We start from the raw sequence: 16,782 nt of genomic DNA, 5'->3' as shown, positions 1-16,782 counted from the left end.
ATGGAGTCAATATCTCGGATGCATGATCTGATGAAACTATGGTAGAAATCATTCTTCTCATCAGCACATGCCACGGAGCTTCGTATGTGTCAAGAGCGTGTCATTTGTCTCTTGGCAGGTCACACTCCGCCATGATGATTCGCCCCATCTCAGTCGGGTAGTGTCAGTTTGTAAAGGGCTTCTATCCTTAATTCGGGGGTTGGTGGTGCCACTCCAAATGTTTCACGTAACCCGTCGTGACGGGAATGACTGATCCGTGTTGGATATACAACATAGTATGTTGTACTTTGGCGACTCCAGTGATTAAGGTCGAAAATATCCGCATTGTATCCACAATTGATGCCACTCGCCACTTGCTCTCTAACATTTGGGCCTAGACCAACTTAGTTTTCACCCTTTTATTTATCAGATCAAAAGTGTAAATCTTAAGTTCCCAAAGGAAACCAATTAGAGAAGTGGTTACAATGGTTACCTAGATATGGAGTATAGGATGTTGGCACATTGCATAGCCCACGGATTGCATAGCCCCGGGACATGATATCAACTGTGCACTAAACCAAATACCAAAAAAAAACGAGTGAAACATAGTACCGGGGACCGGTTATCTTTGTCTTAGGTCGAAAGTTTCATGTGGGGATTCGGCATGACTTGAGTTCCGAAACGAATAAGATCGGCATGCCGTTATTATTAATCCCGACTTTTCCAAGGTGGATACTTTCTTCCTGACTAAAGATGAGTAAGACTGTGGCTGCGGTCATCTTCCGCTGATTGAGTGGATCGATGGAAGTGATTATGGTATCAGCAAAGTAGGGGCTTAGGTATTGAGACACACTGCAAGAACTTTAAACTTGCTTACCGGCGCTATAACGGAAAAACAACGGAGATTTGAGGTGTCAGGATTGTCCGTTATATCCACAATTGTAACCTCAGAAGGATTTACTTCTAATTTCGGCCGCCACTTGTTGGGCTTACACTTGGCTATCCAATTTTGGGATAAAAAAAATACTCACGGAGTAGTGGTAGCGAGTGATAGCAAGTGGTAGCGAGTGGTAGCGAGTGGTAGAGAATGGTAGAGAGTGGTAGGGAGTGGTAGAGAGTGGTAGGGAGTGGTGGAGAGTGGTGGATAGTGATGGAGAGTGGGTTCTTCTGTTCTTCCATTTGCTACGGAATACGGAGCAACGGCTAAGTAGATCGCGTGTTAAGGAATTAGTCTGATGTGACAAAGTGTTCCACCATGTTCCTGAATCAAAGGTGGATCGTTATGCTTGTAAATCATATTGGGACCCAGAAGTATAAATCGTTCATGTAGCCACGAGGAAAATCATTAGGAAACAAGTTCTGTTATATTCCTCGTTGAACCTTCTCCCCTAAACCCGGAATTATAGCAATCATGCGCAGCCTCTTCGGCCTTGCCCTGCTTCCACTAGCAGCTGCAGTCCCCAATGCCTCACACAAGTCAGACTCGACCTACGATTACATCGTCGTTGGAGGTGGCACCAGTGGCCTCGTTGTTGCAAACCGACTGTCTGAGCAAAAGGACACCACGGTCCTCGTGATCGAAGCCGGCGGTTCTGTATATAGCAACCCAAACGTGACCGACACCCTCGGATACGGTAAAGCGTTCGGTACAGACATTGACTGGGCCTACGAAACGACAGCCCAAGAATATGCCGGTGGATTCTCACAAATTGTGCGTGCCGGAAAGGCACTCGGAGGAACATCGACCATCAACGGCATGGCCTACCTCCGTGCCCAGGCTGCCCAGATCGACGCGTGGGAGACCATCGGAAATAAGGGCTGGAACTGGAAGACTCTCCTCCCTTACTTCAAAAAGAGCGAGAAATTGCAAGATCCGGCAAATTACCCATTCTTGGAGGGATCGGGTGTTGCCTTTGACCCGGCCTACCACGGCTTTACTGGGCCCTTGAAGGTTGGCTGGTCTTCAAATCAGTTGAACGACGGTCTTGCTCAGAAGTTGAACGCTACTTACCAAAACCTCGATGTTCCTGTTCCGTACAACCGGGACGCCAATAGCGGAGACATGGTTGGATACAGTCTGTATCCCAAGACGGTTGACGCTGATCTCAACATCCGTGAGGATGCTGCTCGTGCATACTATTATCCTTACCAGAACAGAACCAACCTCCATGTCTGGCTCAACACACACGCCAATAAGATTGCCTGGAAGGATGGAAACGAGGCCACCGCAAATGGTGTCGAAGTCACTCTTTCAAACGGCAAGAAGACCGTGGTGAAGGCTACCCGTGAAGTAATTCTCGCTGCTGGCGCATTGAAATCCCCCGTTCTGCTCGAGCTTTCTGGAGTCGGAAACCCACAGTAAGCATAATACCGCCCCCGTTCAACCTTTGACGAAAGCTAACCCAAACTCCCCCCACTAGCATTCTTTCCAAGCACGGAATCGCCACCAAGGTTAACCTGCCAACCGTCGGCGAAAACTTGCAGGACCAAATGAACAACGGCCTCAAGTTCGAGTCAAAGAAGACCTACGGCAGCGACAAGAGTGCTGACTACGTCGCCTACCCCTCAGCTGACCAGCTCTTCCCCAACTCCACCGCACTGGGAGCCGAACTTCTTCGCAAGCTTCCCGCGTATGCAGCTCAGGTTGCCTCCGCCAACGGCAACATCACCAAAGCCCGTGACATCTACCGTTTCTTCAAGATCCAGTGGGATCTGATCTTCAAGGATGAAATTCCTGTCGCGGAGATCCTGCTATCGGCCTCTGGAGCCTCATACAGCAGCGAATACTGGGGTTCCGTTCCGTTCTCTCGCGGCAGCGTTCACCTTTCTTCCGCAGACCCCACGGCGCCGGCTATCATTGATCCCAAGTACTTCATGCTGGACTTTGATCTCCACTCCCAGGCACAGGCCGCGCGGTTTATTCGTGATATCTTCAAGACTGAGCCATTTGCTGATATGGCTGGCGCCGAGATCACTCCCGGCCTTTCTACTGTTGCTGCTGGTGCCGATGACAAGGCCTGGTCTACTTTTATCTACAGCAAATGTACGTGTATCATTCGACTTGCTGGGAGAAGATTGGTGGGAATTCCATTGCTAACATTTTGTTTCACTAGACCGATCAAACTTCCACCCGATTACCACGGCTGGCATGCTGCCCAAGGAGCTTGGTGGTGTTGTCGATACGTCGCTGAAGGTTTACGGAACCTCGAACGTTCGTGTTGTGGATGCTTCCGTCATGCCTTTCCAGGTCTGCGGTCACCTTCAGAGTACCGTGTATGCGGTTGCTGAGCGTGCGGCCGATATCATCAAGGAGCAGTCATAGTTTGCCATGGTATATTAACATTGTGTACGCATATTGAACACCTATTTATTCTGAACAACAATAATCGACCGTTTCTGTAGCCTCTGTATTCGAGGACGCGGGTCTTTAACAATCGGGTATATTTGGCTTATGATCATGCTATCCAGGTTATATTTAATTCAACACTGTTACTTTTTAGTATCGCTTTTGAGATGTCTTTGAAATAATTTCGCGTTATGCATTTTACGTTTCCGGTGCTATACATTACAACAAAACCGCACCAGTCAAATTAGCTAACCCCCTGGAAATCCTTTCCATGACGAATATAAACAATGCGTTACCACACATATCGGAATTGTCGGTCTTGTTTATCCGTGATGTCTGTCAGTGGCAACCCATTCTGGTCCAGTTTGACCTCTTGATCCACACTAACAACACTAGAACTGGCAGCCTGTTCATCACGTTGCTTATTATCCCACACACACAAGAAGCGGAATAAAATCACCACCACGAAAAGCAGACACCATGTCACGATGGATGTTATCACACCTTCCGTATAACGAGGACTGTGAGTCCATAGTTGAGGCGAGGCAATGCAGGCAGCACAGTAACCAATGAAAAACATGCCGTTCACAACAGCGCGCTTTGTATTTCCCTTGAAATTCGATGCCGCCAGTGAAAGAAGTATTGTCATGGAGGCGGTGATACATGAAGACTGCAAAAAATCAGTTAACAACAGAAACCCGGCCCGGTCAATAGAAATACATACCAGCCACGAGGCAACAATTAAACCCCATTGAGCAGTCACGTCCAACTTCATCAAAAACACAGTCCCAATTAGAGGCGGGATAATAAGAACAAGAACCACCAGCGTTCGCTGATTAGGGAAGATAAGCACTAGACCGACACCGATCCACAACAAGAAAATTTGTACAGCCCCCGAAGGAGCCGTGTATAGCATAGTCTCGAGATTAGTATAACCAATCGACTTGATCACAAGAGATGCAAAAGTCAAAACCGGCGACTGCATGCATACCAAAACACCAAACCAAAAGACAACCCACGCCTTGGGATCCATTATTGCCTCTTTGAGCTGGGCAACAGAAAAAGAGGACTTGTCACCACCATCCCGGTCTTGTGCCATGCGTAAAGACAGGACTTCCCTCTCGCGAGCATTCAAGAACCATGCATCTTTGGGCCCGTTTGGCATAAGGAAAAAGAACGCCACGCCTGCAGCAGAAGTTATCGTGCCACAGATGATAAACAGCACGCGCCAAGGAGCGATTGGAAGTGAGGAGTTTTTGCCGATGCCATACATCAGGAAGCAGCCTAGAACCTGTGCCAGACCATTCACGGAAATCCATAATGCCGTGCGGACATTGTGTTCTTTCTTTCGGTACCAGATGCTGGTGATTGTCACGAAGGCAGGCGAGACGGCGCCTTCACTGAAACCGAGAAGGAAACGCACCGTGGCAAATCCGGCGAAGTTCTTCGGCGCTGCGAGGCACATGCATATAATGCCCCAGATAATTCTGAATTGGCGGTTAACACATGATGGGAGACAGACATGGCACATATAACACCGCAAGAGCAAACTTACACAGTCGCACCGACGAATTTGGTCAAGGGGAGCCGGCTCATGAGATAGATGAATGGATACTCGGCGACCAGTTGGCCAACATAGAAAATCGAGCTCGACCATGAATATTGCGAGCTGGACATGTTGAGGTCTTCAATTAGTCCAAAGACCCCGGCATAGCTGAGACTTTGCTTGTCAAGGTACTGTAGGAAAAACACGAAGCACATCTGGAAGTATACGCGTCATTAGCCTGAACAAGAACCAAGGAGACAGCTTGAACCCCTTACAAAAGGCAAAATGACCAAATCAATTTTGCGTAGGACAGCTTTCTCTTCCTTCTCGGTGTAACTTCCACGAAGCTCAACCATTTCACCCTTTGCCTGATCGGCATTATCGCTGCTCGTAGCATCCTTCTCCAAGTTATCCATCACGGGTGGAATTGGTGCCCCTTGATATACCAATGCTAGGGTTATTTTTTATAGATTTGGACAAGCTCAGATTTGGCTTAACAGAACAGACAAATATGAGAAGGTTCAAATTTCCCAGTAAAATGAGTTGATATGCCCCGGATTCCCCGTACTATAAATGGAGGCTTATCATTGAGGGAGATATGCGGAGAAGGTACATCGGTCCGATGGCGTCGGGAATCTGTCGACCAATTTGCCGAATGGGAGATAACTCCTCACTTGACTTCTCTCTTTCTGGCTATTTAAACTCAATATTTTAAACAATAGAACTAGAACTCTTTCATACCATATCCTACAATCCCATCATGGCACAAACCATCCCCATCCTCCCCGGCTCAGACATCAAGCCATGGACCCGCCCCGCACCGCAGGGGTATAAATTCATCAACGCCAACGTCGTTGATGTCGAATCAGGCACAATCAAAGAAAACACAACACTCATTACCACCGAAGGCAAAATAACCTACGTCGGTTCAGAATTATCCATCCCAGCCTCACAAAACAATCTCGAAACAGTAGACTGCCAAGGCAAATACCTCTGCCCCGGTCTATTCGATGCCCATGTACATCTATGCGCAGTTCCAGGCTTCGGCGACTTATCCAAAGCCTTCGGAAACCCAAATGATGTCCACCTCTTGCGCCAGCCTTACACAGCCTCGCAGATGCTACATCGCGGCTTCACCAGCATCCGCGACTGTGGCGGTGCCCAGCTTGCTCTGAAAGAAGCTATCGAAGACGGTGTCTTCCCCGGCCCACGCATCTTCATTGCAGGACATGCTCTCTCGCAATTTGGCGGTCATGGGGATCTGCGCGGCCCGCATGAAGCTACGGAATGCTGCGGCGGCACCCACAACAATAATCACCTAGGCCGTATGTGCAACGGCGTGCCAGAGTGCATGAGTGCTGTCCGTGAGGAGATCCGTTGCGGTGCGGACTTTATCAAAATTATGGGCTCTGGTGGTGTGGCTTCGCCAACGGATAAGCTGGAGCATCTGCAGTTTACAGCGGCGGAGATTCAGGCGATGGTGGAATGTGCCGATAATGCTGGGACTTTTGTCACGGCTCATGCATACACCGTCAAGGCTATCCGGCATTGTATCGACAATGGTGTCCGTGGTATTGAGCACGGGAACTTCATCGATCCACCCACTGCTAAGCTGATGGCCGAGAAGGGAGTCTACTTGACCCCTACGCTTATCACGTATGCTCAGATGGCTTCCGAGCGGTGGAAGAATTATCTGCCCATTGAGTCTCAGACAAAGAACTCGATCGTGTTAAAGTCCGGTCTTGAGGCTTTGGGAGTTGCCTCGGAGGCTGGTGTGACTATGTGTTATGGCTCTGATTTGCTGGGTCCGCTGGGCTCTGCGCAGACCCATGAATTTGCACTGCGATCACGGGTTTTATCGTCGCTGGAGATCTTGCGTAGTGCTACCGTGAATCCGGCGAAGATGATGGGATGTGCGGATGAGCTGGGTCAAATTAAGGAGGGTTTCCATGCTGACGTCGTGATTCTAAATAAGAATCCGCTTGAGGATGTAACCGTTTTTGATAAGCCTGATGCACATGTGCTTGGTGTGATGAAGGATGGTCGTGTTTATAAAAGTAGATGGGATGCATTGCTAGAGGATGGTCATATCCCTGTGAGAGTATAATGACTATCTATGTTGTTGCGCACTGCATTGCATTGCATGGCGGTTAGTGTTGTGAGTGTTAAGACAGAAATAAACATATACGAATCAAATATAGGTTTTGTTTTCTTCCTGATTATTGTACTTGATATTCATGTAAACCCAGAGAAGTCTAGGACATCGATCCCAGTTAAGCCCATGAGGAAAGTTGGATCATCACTCTGGAGTCCCGACAAAAGGTCATCCTCTATCGACTGGAACTCTCGCAGCATAGTTGATCCATGTGCTAGGTTTTGCGGGATTGAGCTATCCGAGATATATTGTTCACCAACAGTCCTCCAATCGGACGTATAATCAGTCGTATTCTCGTTTGACCGAGGGTGCAGTACAGTAGGTGAAAACGGCACAGCGGAGTCTACCTCACAGGCTACTCGTTGCTCCAGTGCCTGAGAATGTTCCAATGTGGTAAGCCATTCGGCCCATTGGCTGTAGTCAGATGCGGAAACCGAAGCTTGTACATCCTGCGTTTTGTTGGCCGTAGAGGACGCCTGATGGAGCTTCTCCGCGGCCTCGTTTGTTATCGACTGCACAGCCTCCACGAACTTCACCCCCAATTTGGCTGTCATGTTCCCACTTGCCATTCTCCGAAGGCAATCTAAACCAAATTTTACTCGAGCATTGTATCCTGAATCGCGTTCCGTAATCCCAGCCACTAGTGCCACAATAGTCGCAATACTGCATCCCTGGAAGTCGGTGAAGGAGAAACGAGTGATGTTGCGGGTTTTTGTCAGACCCTCAAATAGCAGAAGAAGCTTTCTGCCTGCCTTTGCACAATATCGAAATTGCCTCAAAGTAGCGTCGCTTAGATCAGGAGGGCGCGACGCAGGAAACATATGGCAGCGAAGCCTCGTTCGGGCGACAGTTACGAGCGAGACTTTACCTATAGTTATCCAAGCATAGTAATAATTCAAATAGAGATGGAATATCGTGCGGTATCTCGAGTCTTTGGGGTCCATGTTATCAAGCTTGAAGTCTGGCGGCAAGGACTTCTTCCATTGTCGAAGATCAGAGGCCAGGGCTTCGGATTCTGGCTCCTCTTCGGCTTCGACGATAGCGCCACTTGAATAAAATAAGTTCATATTATTCTATTAGGGTCGAAGCAACATACCATGTTTCGGCAATTCGGTCGAGGATCGTGATTAGACGAGTGTACGCCATCTGAGATTGAATATTGTTGTATCTTTGTAGGCGATCCAGTGCTGGGAGAGGCGATGGATGTGGCACTTTGATTACATTGACATCAATAGAGCGAGGCCTGCTTAGTTTGACGGTAGTACATCTATAGTGGTTAGTGAGGTTGGCGTTGACGATGGTCTTGTCACCTACCTCTCGAGGGAATAGATTGACCACCATAACCGACACCGGACCTCTCTCTCCCGAACATCAACTGCTTGATCCTCTGGGTTGAGATGGAGATCAAGTGCCAGAGCTTTGCGCAAAGCCAAGCCCATATAGATATAGGATGATCCAATGGCACTTCCTGGCATTAGATAGACACCTAATAGAAAAGGCGCTTGAATGGATCGGAGACAAGGTCGGTCAATCAGGTCGGGGATAAGCGTTTTGGCATGGGTGTAGAACACTTGGCCTAAATCATCATTATCCCGATGCAGACTGACTGCAAATCCTTCTGGTCTTTCTAGTGGCGTCCATTGGCTGCCTAGTGCGAATGTTGCCATTGCAAGACAGACAAAGCTCAAGTCAGATCTCAACGGCGAGGTGGTGTCTATGTAAAATTGGTCAATATCGGACAGCATTTGGCTCTGGTCAAAGTAGAAAAATGTATCTGTTGCATGCTTAATGCATACCGAAAGTAAGAAGTCGGCAACCGGTCGTGGGGGAAATGCATCAATGGCTGCATGTAAACGTGCCATCTCAGATGGATGAGGTGCCTTTGAACGCGTCATATGCTTGAATTCGTTAGTTAACATGAAACGAGAATCAAACTATTGATATGACTCACGGCCTGGATGGCGACCATATCCCTTTCTTCGGGAGTAGCATCTCTATCTAGCGAGAAAGCCTCCCTCAGGCGGGAGAGAATGTTTGGCCACGGGACCCTTTTGGATTGACCTGCAATAACATGTTCGGCGAGCCTTTGGGACAAGACTGATGCCGGAGAAAGCGGATCATTATGATTGACATTGTCTTGCAATAGCTGGGGTTGGCTGGTGCTTGATGTAGTGGGCATGCTAGGTTCGATGAGGTCACTAGACGCAGTATCTTGAACAGAAGCTGATCTCTCCCTGTCTCATGTTAGACAGATGTTTTCTCAAAATCATGGACTCACTACCTTCTAAACCTGCAGGTTAGGTTACTCGCAAAGCACCGCTGACATCTTCCCGGCATCACCTCCACACACTTGCTTTTTCTGGTCTTACAGCGATCGCATCTGAGCCAGTTAGTGGATACGCGTCATCTCGGGTAAATCATGCATACGCTCGGGGTGCTCTTTTGCGATCCTCGTCGGCAACCCGTCTTCTTCGTCGTCGTTTCGAGGCAGAGTCCATAATCAATTTGGACAGTTATCCGAAGGGCCATGGAGAGTGGACAGAGGATAAGAAAAAGGACAATTTCCCGAAACTCGGCAATTTGGCCCGTTATCTACCCCACACTCCCAATCATTGGCAATATCCGAAGAGATTAAAGAATACGAGATAAACGGGGTGGTTTGACCCACAACCCATATCTGGCTGATGAGTGAATTATGTGTCGGTTATTCGAGGAATGATACTACCAATCGGAAACTGTAGGCATCTGATATTCTTTCCCCCTATTTGCTGGTTTGCGTGCTTCAATGATTGCGTGTTCGGATACCGTTCGAATTGACAATCTCATCATTCTCATGGCTGCCTCCATCTCAGCTCCTAGCCGAGTAAGGGTCTTGCGCATTGTCATCCCTCTGGATCGCACTGATCCCCATAGAGTCCTGATACCATAACCAGAGCATGTCCTGTCGTTCCCGATCCAAGGCAAAGAATTGCCTACAAAGTTGAATCTCAGCCGAGCTGCGTAACTCTAACAGCCGGATTTCTTCGTCCCGGTTTTCCCGCCTCAGTCGTTGGATGGAAGGTAGCCCAGAAAAGACATTGGTGATGTTTGCCTCCACCCCACGTACCCGGGCGAGTGCACGGTGGAGGTTTTCCATATCAAATAGCAAAACCTGAAATTCCTTGAAAGGGGATGTGGGAGCACGCGGCAAGTCCAGAGGAATGGCGATCTCAAGGTAGAAACTGAGATCCTCCCCGTAGTACTGCACCAAGCTGTGTTGGTGTTCAGGAGATAGAGCTTCGAATGTCGTTTGGGCTTTTTGTACAGCCTGATCAGCGCTCTCTTCCTGGTCCCGCGCAAACCGAATCACTTTTTCGACAGCTCTCTGGATCTCTGAGTGCTGGGTACTGACGTTTGGGAACGTGTCCAGAAAGCGAGAAGTAGTCAGACAGCAATTCGTCGCATGGACAACCGTTTTCAAGTCATCAAGAGCTTGACGAAGCTCTGGAGCTAAGCATTGCTCATCAGTTGTCGACTAGGTAGCAGAGGAGAGATGTTAGCGTAATCATCCCAAAGTTATCTAGATAGTTAGGCTCATATAAACTCACTTCAGCCATCTCTGTGAAATCTTGAAAGACAGCTGTGTAAGACGGGGAATGAGGATAAAGATGGAGTGCTTAGGGAAATGGAGGCTTTGAGACACCTGTTTGTTCAGGCCAAAGATTGAATAAAAGTGTAAAACAGTAATCACCTGGGCTTTCACTTCTCTTCATCATTTCTTTTTCTCTCGAAAGCAGAAAGATATCGGAAGGTTGTGAAGTGATGTCATTTCCCTGAAGGTGAATTCTTAAGGTTGTAACTGCCCAAGTTGATTCCAACAACTCAACTTCCATTCACAACACTCATCTTCAACCATGGGGTTAGTCTATCCATCATCCCAAACATTACACTGCTAACAAGAAAAAAGCTACACCCACTATTATGCCATCCACGGCTGGGATACTCCTGAATGGCAAAACGCCTGGGCCCAGCTCATCCAGGATGTCCCCAATATCATCAAAGAAGCCCGGGTTCCTCTCAGCGGCCCAACCGAGGATGAAGACAGGATTACACCGGTGGTCATGGACTCTGAGAAAGGCATAGACCTGAACGGGGTTAGAAGAAATGCCCATGAACCCTTCATACTGTGCAGGCCGGGCGAGTGGACTTTCTGCAAGACTGCTCGAAAGCCATACGATGTTGTCGTTACATCCATCCTTCTCAGGATTTGGATGCTGGCACCGAAGAACCTGGATCTTGGGTATGCTACATGTTACATCCATCCAGATAATCCATGCTAATTATCTATAGCTCTGATGGTGGCTATGAAGACTGGGCCGATGCGCGTGACCTCTGTGCCACCTTGTGGCCTGGGGAGCATACCGATACCATGTGGGAACAGGATGTTGAGAGAAATGACGAGGAAGGTGAGGGTGAAAGCGGCCAGGTCAATTAAATTCACGGGTCTACTTTCTATGAGCCACTAGATTTGCCTATGTTTTATTCGGTGCTCGATGTGGCTCGCACTAATGACCTCGACATGTGCATACACGAGGTCATGAACTTACTTTTTATTTTTCTTTCAAGCTTCTACTAAGACGTACTTTAAACATAGAATCCGAGGTCTGTGGAGGTTCCCTAGGGTCAGCCTCGCCGGTGAAATATAACCAGACTCAGCATGTATGTAATAGCGAGCTACATCGGGTTAATGAGATCATCATCATCACATCATCATCATATAACCAGACTCGTTTCCTCTCGGTCCCGGTTCTTCCTGCCACAAGAGACCACGCAGCAGTATAAGTCCCTTTTCGGGTATCATTAATGCCTGGATGTTTGATTATCTTGAGGGCTTAGACCGCTTCTTGCAATACATAAGAATATAACTAAACAGACATTTAAAAAAAGACATCAATAAGCTGTAAACCAAGCTAAAAGTGGTGATATATAAACTTATATAGTGTAAATAACATTGTTTTTGCCTATAACTCTGCTTATCAATCCTGTTTTATGACCTTAGTTGACCAACTATTCACTCACCCAAACCAACAGTCCATTCAGTTAACCAACAATCCATTCACGTTCTTGCTGGTCATCCCAAGCGACTGGCACTAGATACCCTCCGTCTGGCCATTGTACAAAGCTGGCGATAGATTTGATTGTCCCTAGGGCTTCATATCGTGAATAATGGACTGAATCCTCCGTTGTACGCAGTGACACCACTGCACACGATCTCTTTGATCCAGGACGAGACCCTTCTGACCTGTGCACAATAATCCCGTAGGTTTCATTTGGCTCGAAAACAACAGGGACTTCGGTATTCAGCAAACATACACTCGGCATGTTGTCGGCATCTTCAATATTGTGCTCTTTGATCCACTGCTCCCAAGCCCGTTGCCCCTGATTATTGTCGACGTCAAAGAGGCCGAGGTCGAACACGATACGGGATGGGAACAGCCACGACGGATAAAGTGTGATCTGAAGTCCTCGAGGTGTAATTTTTCCTGGTCCGCCCGAGAGGTATCGGATTTCTTCGGTATATTGGCACACTTTCATTGCCCAGCGCATCCCCTCTTCTTCAAACCGTGGCCCAGGCTGGAACAGCACGCCTTGAGGAAAGTCGTCAATCAGGGTGTAAAACTTCCTCATCCGTTCATCGGAACCCTTGACCTGGAGAATTTCCTTCACGTCGAGATTGAGGATTCCCGCTAGAATGATTGGGCGATCGGCTGCCTTGCTGGTGGCTCGCGTGGCTACATTAAACCAATTCCATAGAATTAGTTGATCCTTGGTAATGTCGCTTTTGTCGAAAGGACTAACAACTAGGTTAACAAAACGTTCGAATTTGGATGCAGAGTCAATAGTATGTTTAAAGAAGGTGAACCAAACACCCATGGCGAACGTAGCAATCCTCTCCTGCATGACGGGGAGTTTTCCTCGGTCAAGCTTGGTCAGGAGTTCGTCGGCAATAGTGGCAATGTTAACTGCCTTGTCAGAGAACAGCACATACAGCCTGCTCTTAGCTGCCAGTCCTTCTTGAAGCGTCCATAACCGGCGCATCCAACCCGAACAGTGCAGCACTCTCAGGAGAAGCTCTAGATGACTTGTAGAGCTGGCGCTTACATGTCTCATCTCCGAATCAATGATCATCGTCCGGTAAGCTATAATCGGTTAGGTTACCACCTAAGATCGTCCAGTAATTTGTCAAAAGCGAGCACTGACCATCCACGTATACTTCACGAATGCGCTGAATCGCCAGGCTCCGAACGTCGGGCTGATGGGGTATGCACAAGGTGTCAATCCACAACAGTACTGAATCGCCTCTGCGCAGAGTTTGGCTGCCCGCGAAATGGGCAAGTCGAGCCGCACTAGTGTGCAGCGTTGCAAATGGGCCGCCCTCATAGCGAGGGACATATTCACCGCCAGTGAGGACACGCCTTGCCTCCCCGTAAAGGAGACTTAATTGGCAGTTCGGGAGACTGTTACCCTCCGTGTTGCCCAGCCCATCGGACCACACATGCGAGATGGCCAAATATTGCTTCCCGACGCGCTTGCTCACAATCTCAACTTTGAAATTCTGGTTATCGAGCTCGTCCTCGCTACCAGGTGTGAGCATCAAAAGGGGGACTCCCCCATCCCGGAGAATTGCATGCAGCTGCTCGACATTTGCCTGGAGGTGCGAACAAGTGCAATCTTCTTCCACGTGCCGAGTGACATATTCGCTCTCATCGACGTTGTTAGCCACACATTCTGTATTCTTGCAGAACTCGTGGGTTATCTTGTTCCAGCCAGGCTTGACACGCATTAACTGAAGCAGATACGCTGGGGTGTCCACTCCACCACCAGCCACGCGACACTTCGCTGCCTCCAAGGGGCACCATCCCTCTGCGACCATTCGCTTAGTCTCAATTTCTCCGGTGAACATCCATTGCCTAACATGATGGGTCTGGGTCTGAGGACCGTCTCGCTTGACTGCAACGTTCCAGAAAACATAGCAGACCAGCCGAATGGCCAGTGACATGTCATTCCGCACATAATAATCGCCATACCCGGAAAGTTGCTCGCAGACTTTATTGACAATGTCAACGGCTCGCTCGCCAAGTTTCCTCTTCTTCCATTCCTTGGCGTTGTCGATATATTTATGGAGATGCTTTGTCGTGATATACTGCTGGGGGTCTTCTTCCCTTCGCAGGAGAAAATCGGACTGATCCAGCTGGTCCCCGAACACATAGTGGAGCATGCCGAAGTAGAGCCAGCACTCTATTCCAGAGTGGAATCTCTGTGGGATTCGGCGTCGAGGGAACTTTTCAGCTCCTGTTTCCAATTTCCACCCATGGCGAACTGGGAACTGGTCCCAATTACCTCCATCGTATAGTGAACCGTTGTACTTGATTCGAAGAGGCCTCGGGGGTTCATCAGGGAAGAACACATGCTCCGCCATTGCGATTGTCTGCCCAACGAGGGTCTTTGACAGTCGCACTTTTCCAGTCAGATGAAGCCCCGCGCCAGCATAGCCCTAAAACGCTAGTCTCGTACTGGTTGGTCAGTTCCCATGCCAAGAGATTCTCGTATTTACTCTCCACGTTGTTGTCTCGTTTGCTGCTAAACTGTTTCCCTTGTCTTCATGCTTCCTATCTTCATATCCAGCCTCTGTTTCTCCAGCATGTATGTCCAGGCAAGATACAAATAGTAATTCTGTGATGTGATATGTTATTCTTCCTACGTCGTGGCATTCTAAGCCTTAAACACAACGAAGTCCTTAGTAACACGTAAAACTTGGAGAAGGTATATGTAGTCGCATAAACGATTATTCGGAGTAGAAAAAGGCAGTTGTTTGAATGTGAAAAGCAAAGTTTTGGGACACAATGCATGCATGCAATGACGGCTCTTTCTCCTTTGCTTGGATCAACAAGACAGACCACCACCTGCGGGGCAGGACTTGGTGGAAAACTGCCATATACCGGGGTATCGTACACCACTTTTCAGCCAGCTTGCGTCCTGCGCATCTGTTTGTTGAATTCTTTTCCTTTCGCCGCCCGTAGTAGCTGGCGTCGAATTTCCGGTTCATTGCTGGACCACCATTTTTCCTCCCACGGTTGCAGGCCGCCGCCTCCAGGAAAGAACTCTGGGAGCAGAGCTCGGCCAGCCCCCTTGAAGTCTAACTCGAGCTCCATCAGGGTATGCATTACCTTGAATTCGGCGAACACCATTGGTATCGGGCCTGTTTCGTTCCCTGAGCTCGAATGCATAGCAAGTCGGATCGGTATCCCCAGCATCTCCGGCTGACGCGGAGCCCCGGCCGTGATGAGATTTTGCACCATGCCAATGCCTCCCACTGCGAGTAAATACCACGCATGGTCCTGAATTCCCGTGCTGCTGAGGAGAAGCATGAGCCACATCGCTGTTAAGAAGAACGTCATCATGCGTGTAGTATTGCCAGGGCTCATCAGTCGTATCAATCGGCCCCTACGTGGCCGTCCCTCCCCATCCTTTGGCAACTGCCCCCCAGCCATGTCTTCCAAATCTAACCCGCCCTTTGACCCTAGCACCATGATCACATGCTGCATGCCATTACCAAGCGTCAATGCAACATCCTTGCGCTTGTCCAAGATTCGACACGCCCATTTCTCCTTCTGCCACTGTGGCAGCGCACCAGACGCGTAGGCCAGGATGGTCCCGGCTACAGTCACCAGGAAGATACTCCAGTCTCCGTACAGGGCAAACGGTGCTGCACCGATGCCTAGTTGAACCACCGACACGATGATTCCCAGCCAATGCACCCAGTCATAACCAGGTTTCGCCACGGGATAGTTTCCATCCAGCGCCCACTCGTAAACAGCAACGCAGAGACGCGCCTGGTGAGGGCTCACAAATTTGCGAGGATTAGGGTATATTTCTGCCGTTGCCGCGCCCTTCTCTGACATCTCCGTGTCTACGGCCCCGGCTTCCTCATCCTGGTACAAGACCGGGTGATTTTCCAGTCGCTGTTCCACTTCTTTCGGCATCCAATATTCGTAATTCTGAAACACTCGCCCTAAAGTCCAGGACCGGTTGAATCGAGTATACCCCGTGCTTAGGTTGATTACCCGGAGCGAAGAGTCAGGGCTCGGGGGCATGAAGTTGCCCTCGCTTTGGGCTGTGAGTAGCGCCGAGATGGCATACGATACCCATCCGAAAGAGAATGTGACGGGAGTAATAGGTCCGCCGGAGAGGGCTGCTAGAGCGAGCCCAATGACATCTCCGCCAATAATCAAGAGAATTGAGAACAAGTCCGATGGATTGAGGAACTGTGCGCGGAAGCTGGATGCTGCTTGATCCATACTGTGGTAAAGCTGAATTGTACAGCTTTGGTCAGCATGCGATGAAAGAAGGCTTCACCTGCAGTAGCGCTGGGGCTAAACTTCGCTTACATTACGCCCCGACTACGCCCGGACAGTGTCAACGTGGAAAATACGAGGATATCCACAATTCAGCACTGACCACATGCATAGTCCATTATAAGTCCCCAGGAAAAGAAAACTAGCACGAAAAATATGTCAGTTCACCCATCGAGATAGCTAGGTAGATAGGGCAAAGGACTGAACCCTGAGGTTTGACTATAGGAACAGGTCAAATTGAGAGTTGTAGCTAATAGGTGCATAGACCCTATGTGTAATATAGCAGTCGCCAGATAAGAGTACCTCTGTTCACATTAAAAAGGGACATGGTGACATTGATGACATTGATGATATTGCAAAA

At 48.8% G+C, this 16,782-nt stretch overlaps 8 protein-coding genes across 8 annotated transcripts; 3 read left to right on the top strand and 5 right to left on the bottom strand.

Moving 5' to 3' along the window:
• Positions 1-1,390: 1,390 nt before the first annotated feature.
• Positions 1,391-3,301, top strand: N7537_003614 (GMC family oxidoreductase; the record flags this gene model as incomplete). Its single annotated transcript, XM_056894672.1, has 3 exons — positions 1,391-2,337; positions 2,400-3,022; positions 3,093-3,301. The coding sequence occupies 3 exons, from the start codon at positions 1,391-1,393 to the stop codon at positions 3,299-3,301; spliced, it is 1,779 nt and encodes a 592-aa protein (XP_056754420.1).
• A 316-nt stretch (positions 3,302-3,617) lies between these two features.
• On the bottom strand, positions 3,618-5,287 carry N7537_003613 (uncharacterized protein; the record flags this gene model as incomplete). The annotated part of the gene is made up of 4 exons (XM_056894671.1): positions 3,618-3,995; positions 4,050-4,812; positions 4,881-5,086; positions 5,147-5,287. The coding sequence occupies 4 exons, from the start codon at positions 5,285-5,287 to the stop codon at positions 3,618-3,620; spliced, it is 1,488 nt and encodes a 495-aa protein (XP_056754419.1).
• Positions 5,288-5,631: 344 nt separating this feature from the next.
• Positions 5,632-6,978, top strand: N7537_003612 (metal-dependent hydrolase family protein; the record flags this gene model as incomplete). The annotated part of the gene is made up of 1 exon (XM_056894670.1): positions 5,632-6,978. One exon carries the CDS (start codon positions 5,632-5,634, stop codon positions 6,976-6,978), a length of 1,347 nt encoding a protein of 448 aa, XP_056754418.1.
• Positions 6,979-7,106: 128 nt separating this feature from the next.
• Positions 7,107-9,524, bottom strand: N7537_003611 (fungal specific transcription factor domain-containing protein; the record flags this gene model as incomplete). The annotated part of the gene is made up of 5 exons (XM_056894669.1): positions 7,107-8,073; positions 8,123-8,293; positions 8,341-8,924; positions 8,978-9,260; positions 9,454-9,524. The coding sequence occupies 5 exons, from the start codon at positions 9,522-9,524 to the stop codon at positions 7,107-7,109; spliced, it is 2,076 nt and encodes a 691-aa protein (XP_056754417.1).
• A 350-nt stretch (positions 9,525-9,874) lies between these two features.
• On the bottom strand, positions 9,875-10,622 carry N7537_003610 (uncharacterized protein; the record flags this gene model as incomplete). The annotated part of the gene is made up of 2 exons (XM_056894668.1): positions 9,875-10,540; positions 10,614-10,622. The coding sequence occupies 2 exons, from the start codon at positions 10,620-10,622 to the stop codon at positions 9,875-9,877; spliced, it is 675 nt and encodes a 224-aa protein (XP_056754416.1).
• A 297-nt stretch (positions 10,623-10,919) lies between these two features.
• N7537_003609 (uncharacterized protein) lies at positions 10,920-11,500 on the top strand (the record flags this gene model as incomplete). Its single annotated transcript, XM_056894667.1, has 3 exons — positions 10,920-10,924; positions 10,973-11,305; positions 11,356-11,500. 3 exons carry the CDS (start codon positions 10,920-10,922, stop codon positions 11,498-11,500), a joined length of 483 nt encoding a protein of 160 aa, XP_056754415.1.
• Positions 11,501-12,105: 605 nt separating this feature from the next.
• N7537_003608 (uncharacterized protein) lies at positions 12,106-14,485 on the bottom strand (the record flags this gene model as incomplete). The annotated part of the gene is made up of 2 exons (XM_056894666.1): positions 12,106-13,205; positions 13,267-14,485. The coding sequence occupies 2 exons, from the start codon at positions 14,483-14,485 to the stop codon at positions 12,106-12,108; spliced, it is 2,319 nt and encodes a 772-aa protein (XP_056754414.1).
• A 541-nt stretch (positions 14,486-15,026) lies between these two features.
• Positions 15,027-16,364, bottom strand: N7537_003607 (uncharacterized protein; the record flags this gene model as incomplete). The annotated part of the gene is made up of 1 exon (XM_056894665.1): positions 15,027-16,364. The coding sequence occupies one exon, from the start codon at positions 16,362-16,364 to the stop codon at positions 15,027-15,029; it is 1,338 nt and encodes a 445-aa protein (XP_056754413.1).
• Between the last annotated feature and the right edge of the window lie 418 nt (positions 16,365-16,782).

Source organism: Penicillium hordei (genome assembly GCF_028827395.1).
Source record: "Penicillium hordei strain IBT 12815 chromosome Unknown utg000002l_segment0_segment0, whole genome shotgun sequence".
Classification (NCBI taxonomy): Eukaryota; Fungi; Ascomycota; class Eurotiomycetes; order Eurotiales; family Aspergillaceae; genus Penicillium; species Penicillium hordei.
Note: the sequence above shows the minus strand (reverse complement) of the source record. Positions and strands in the feature narration are given on the sequence as shown.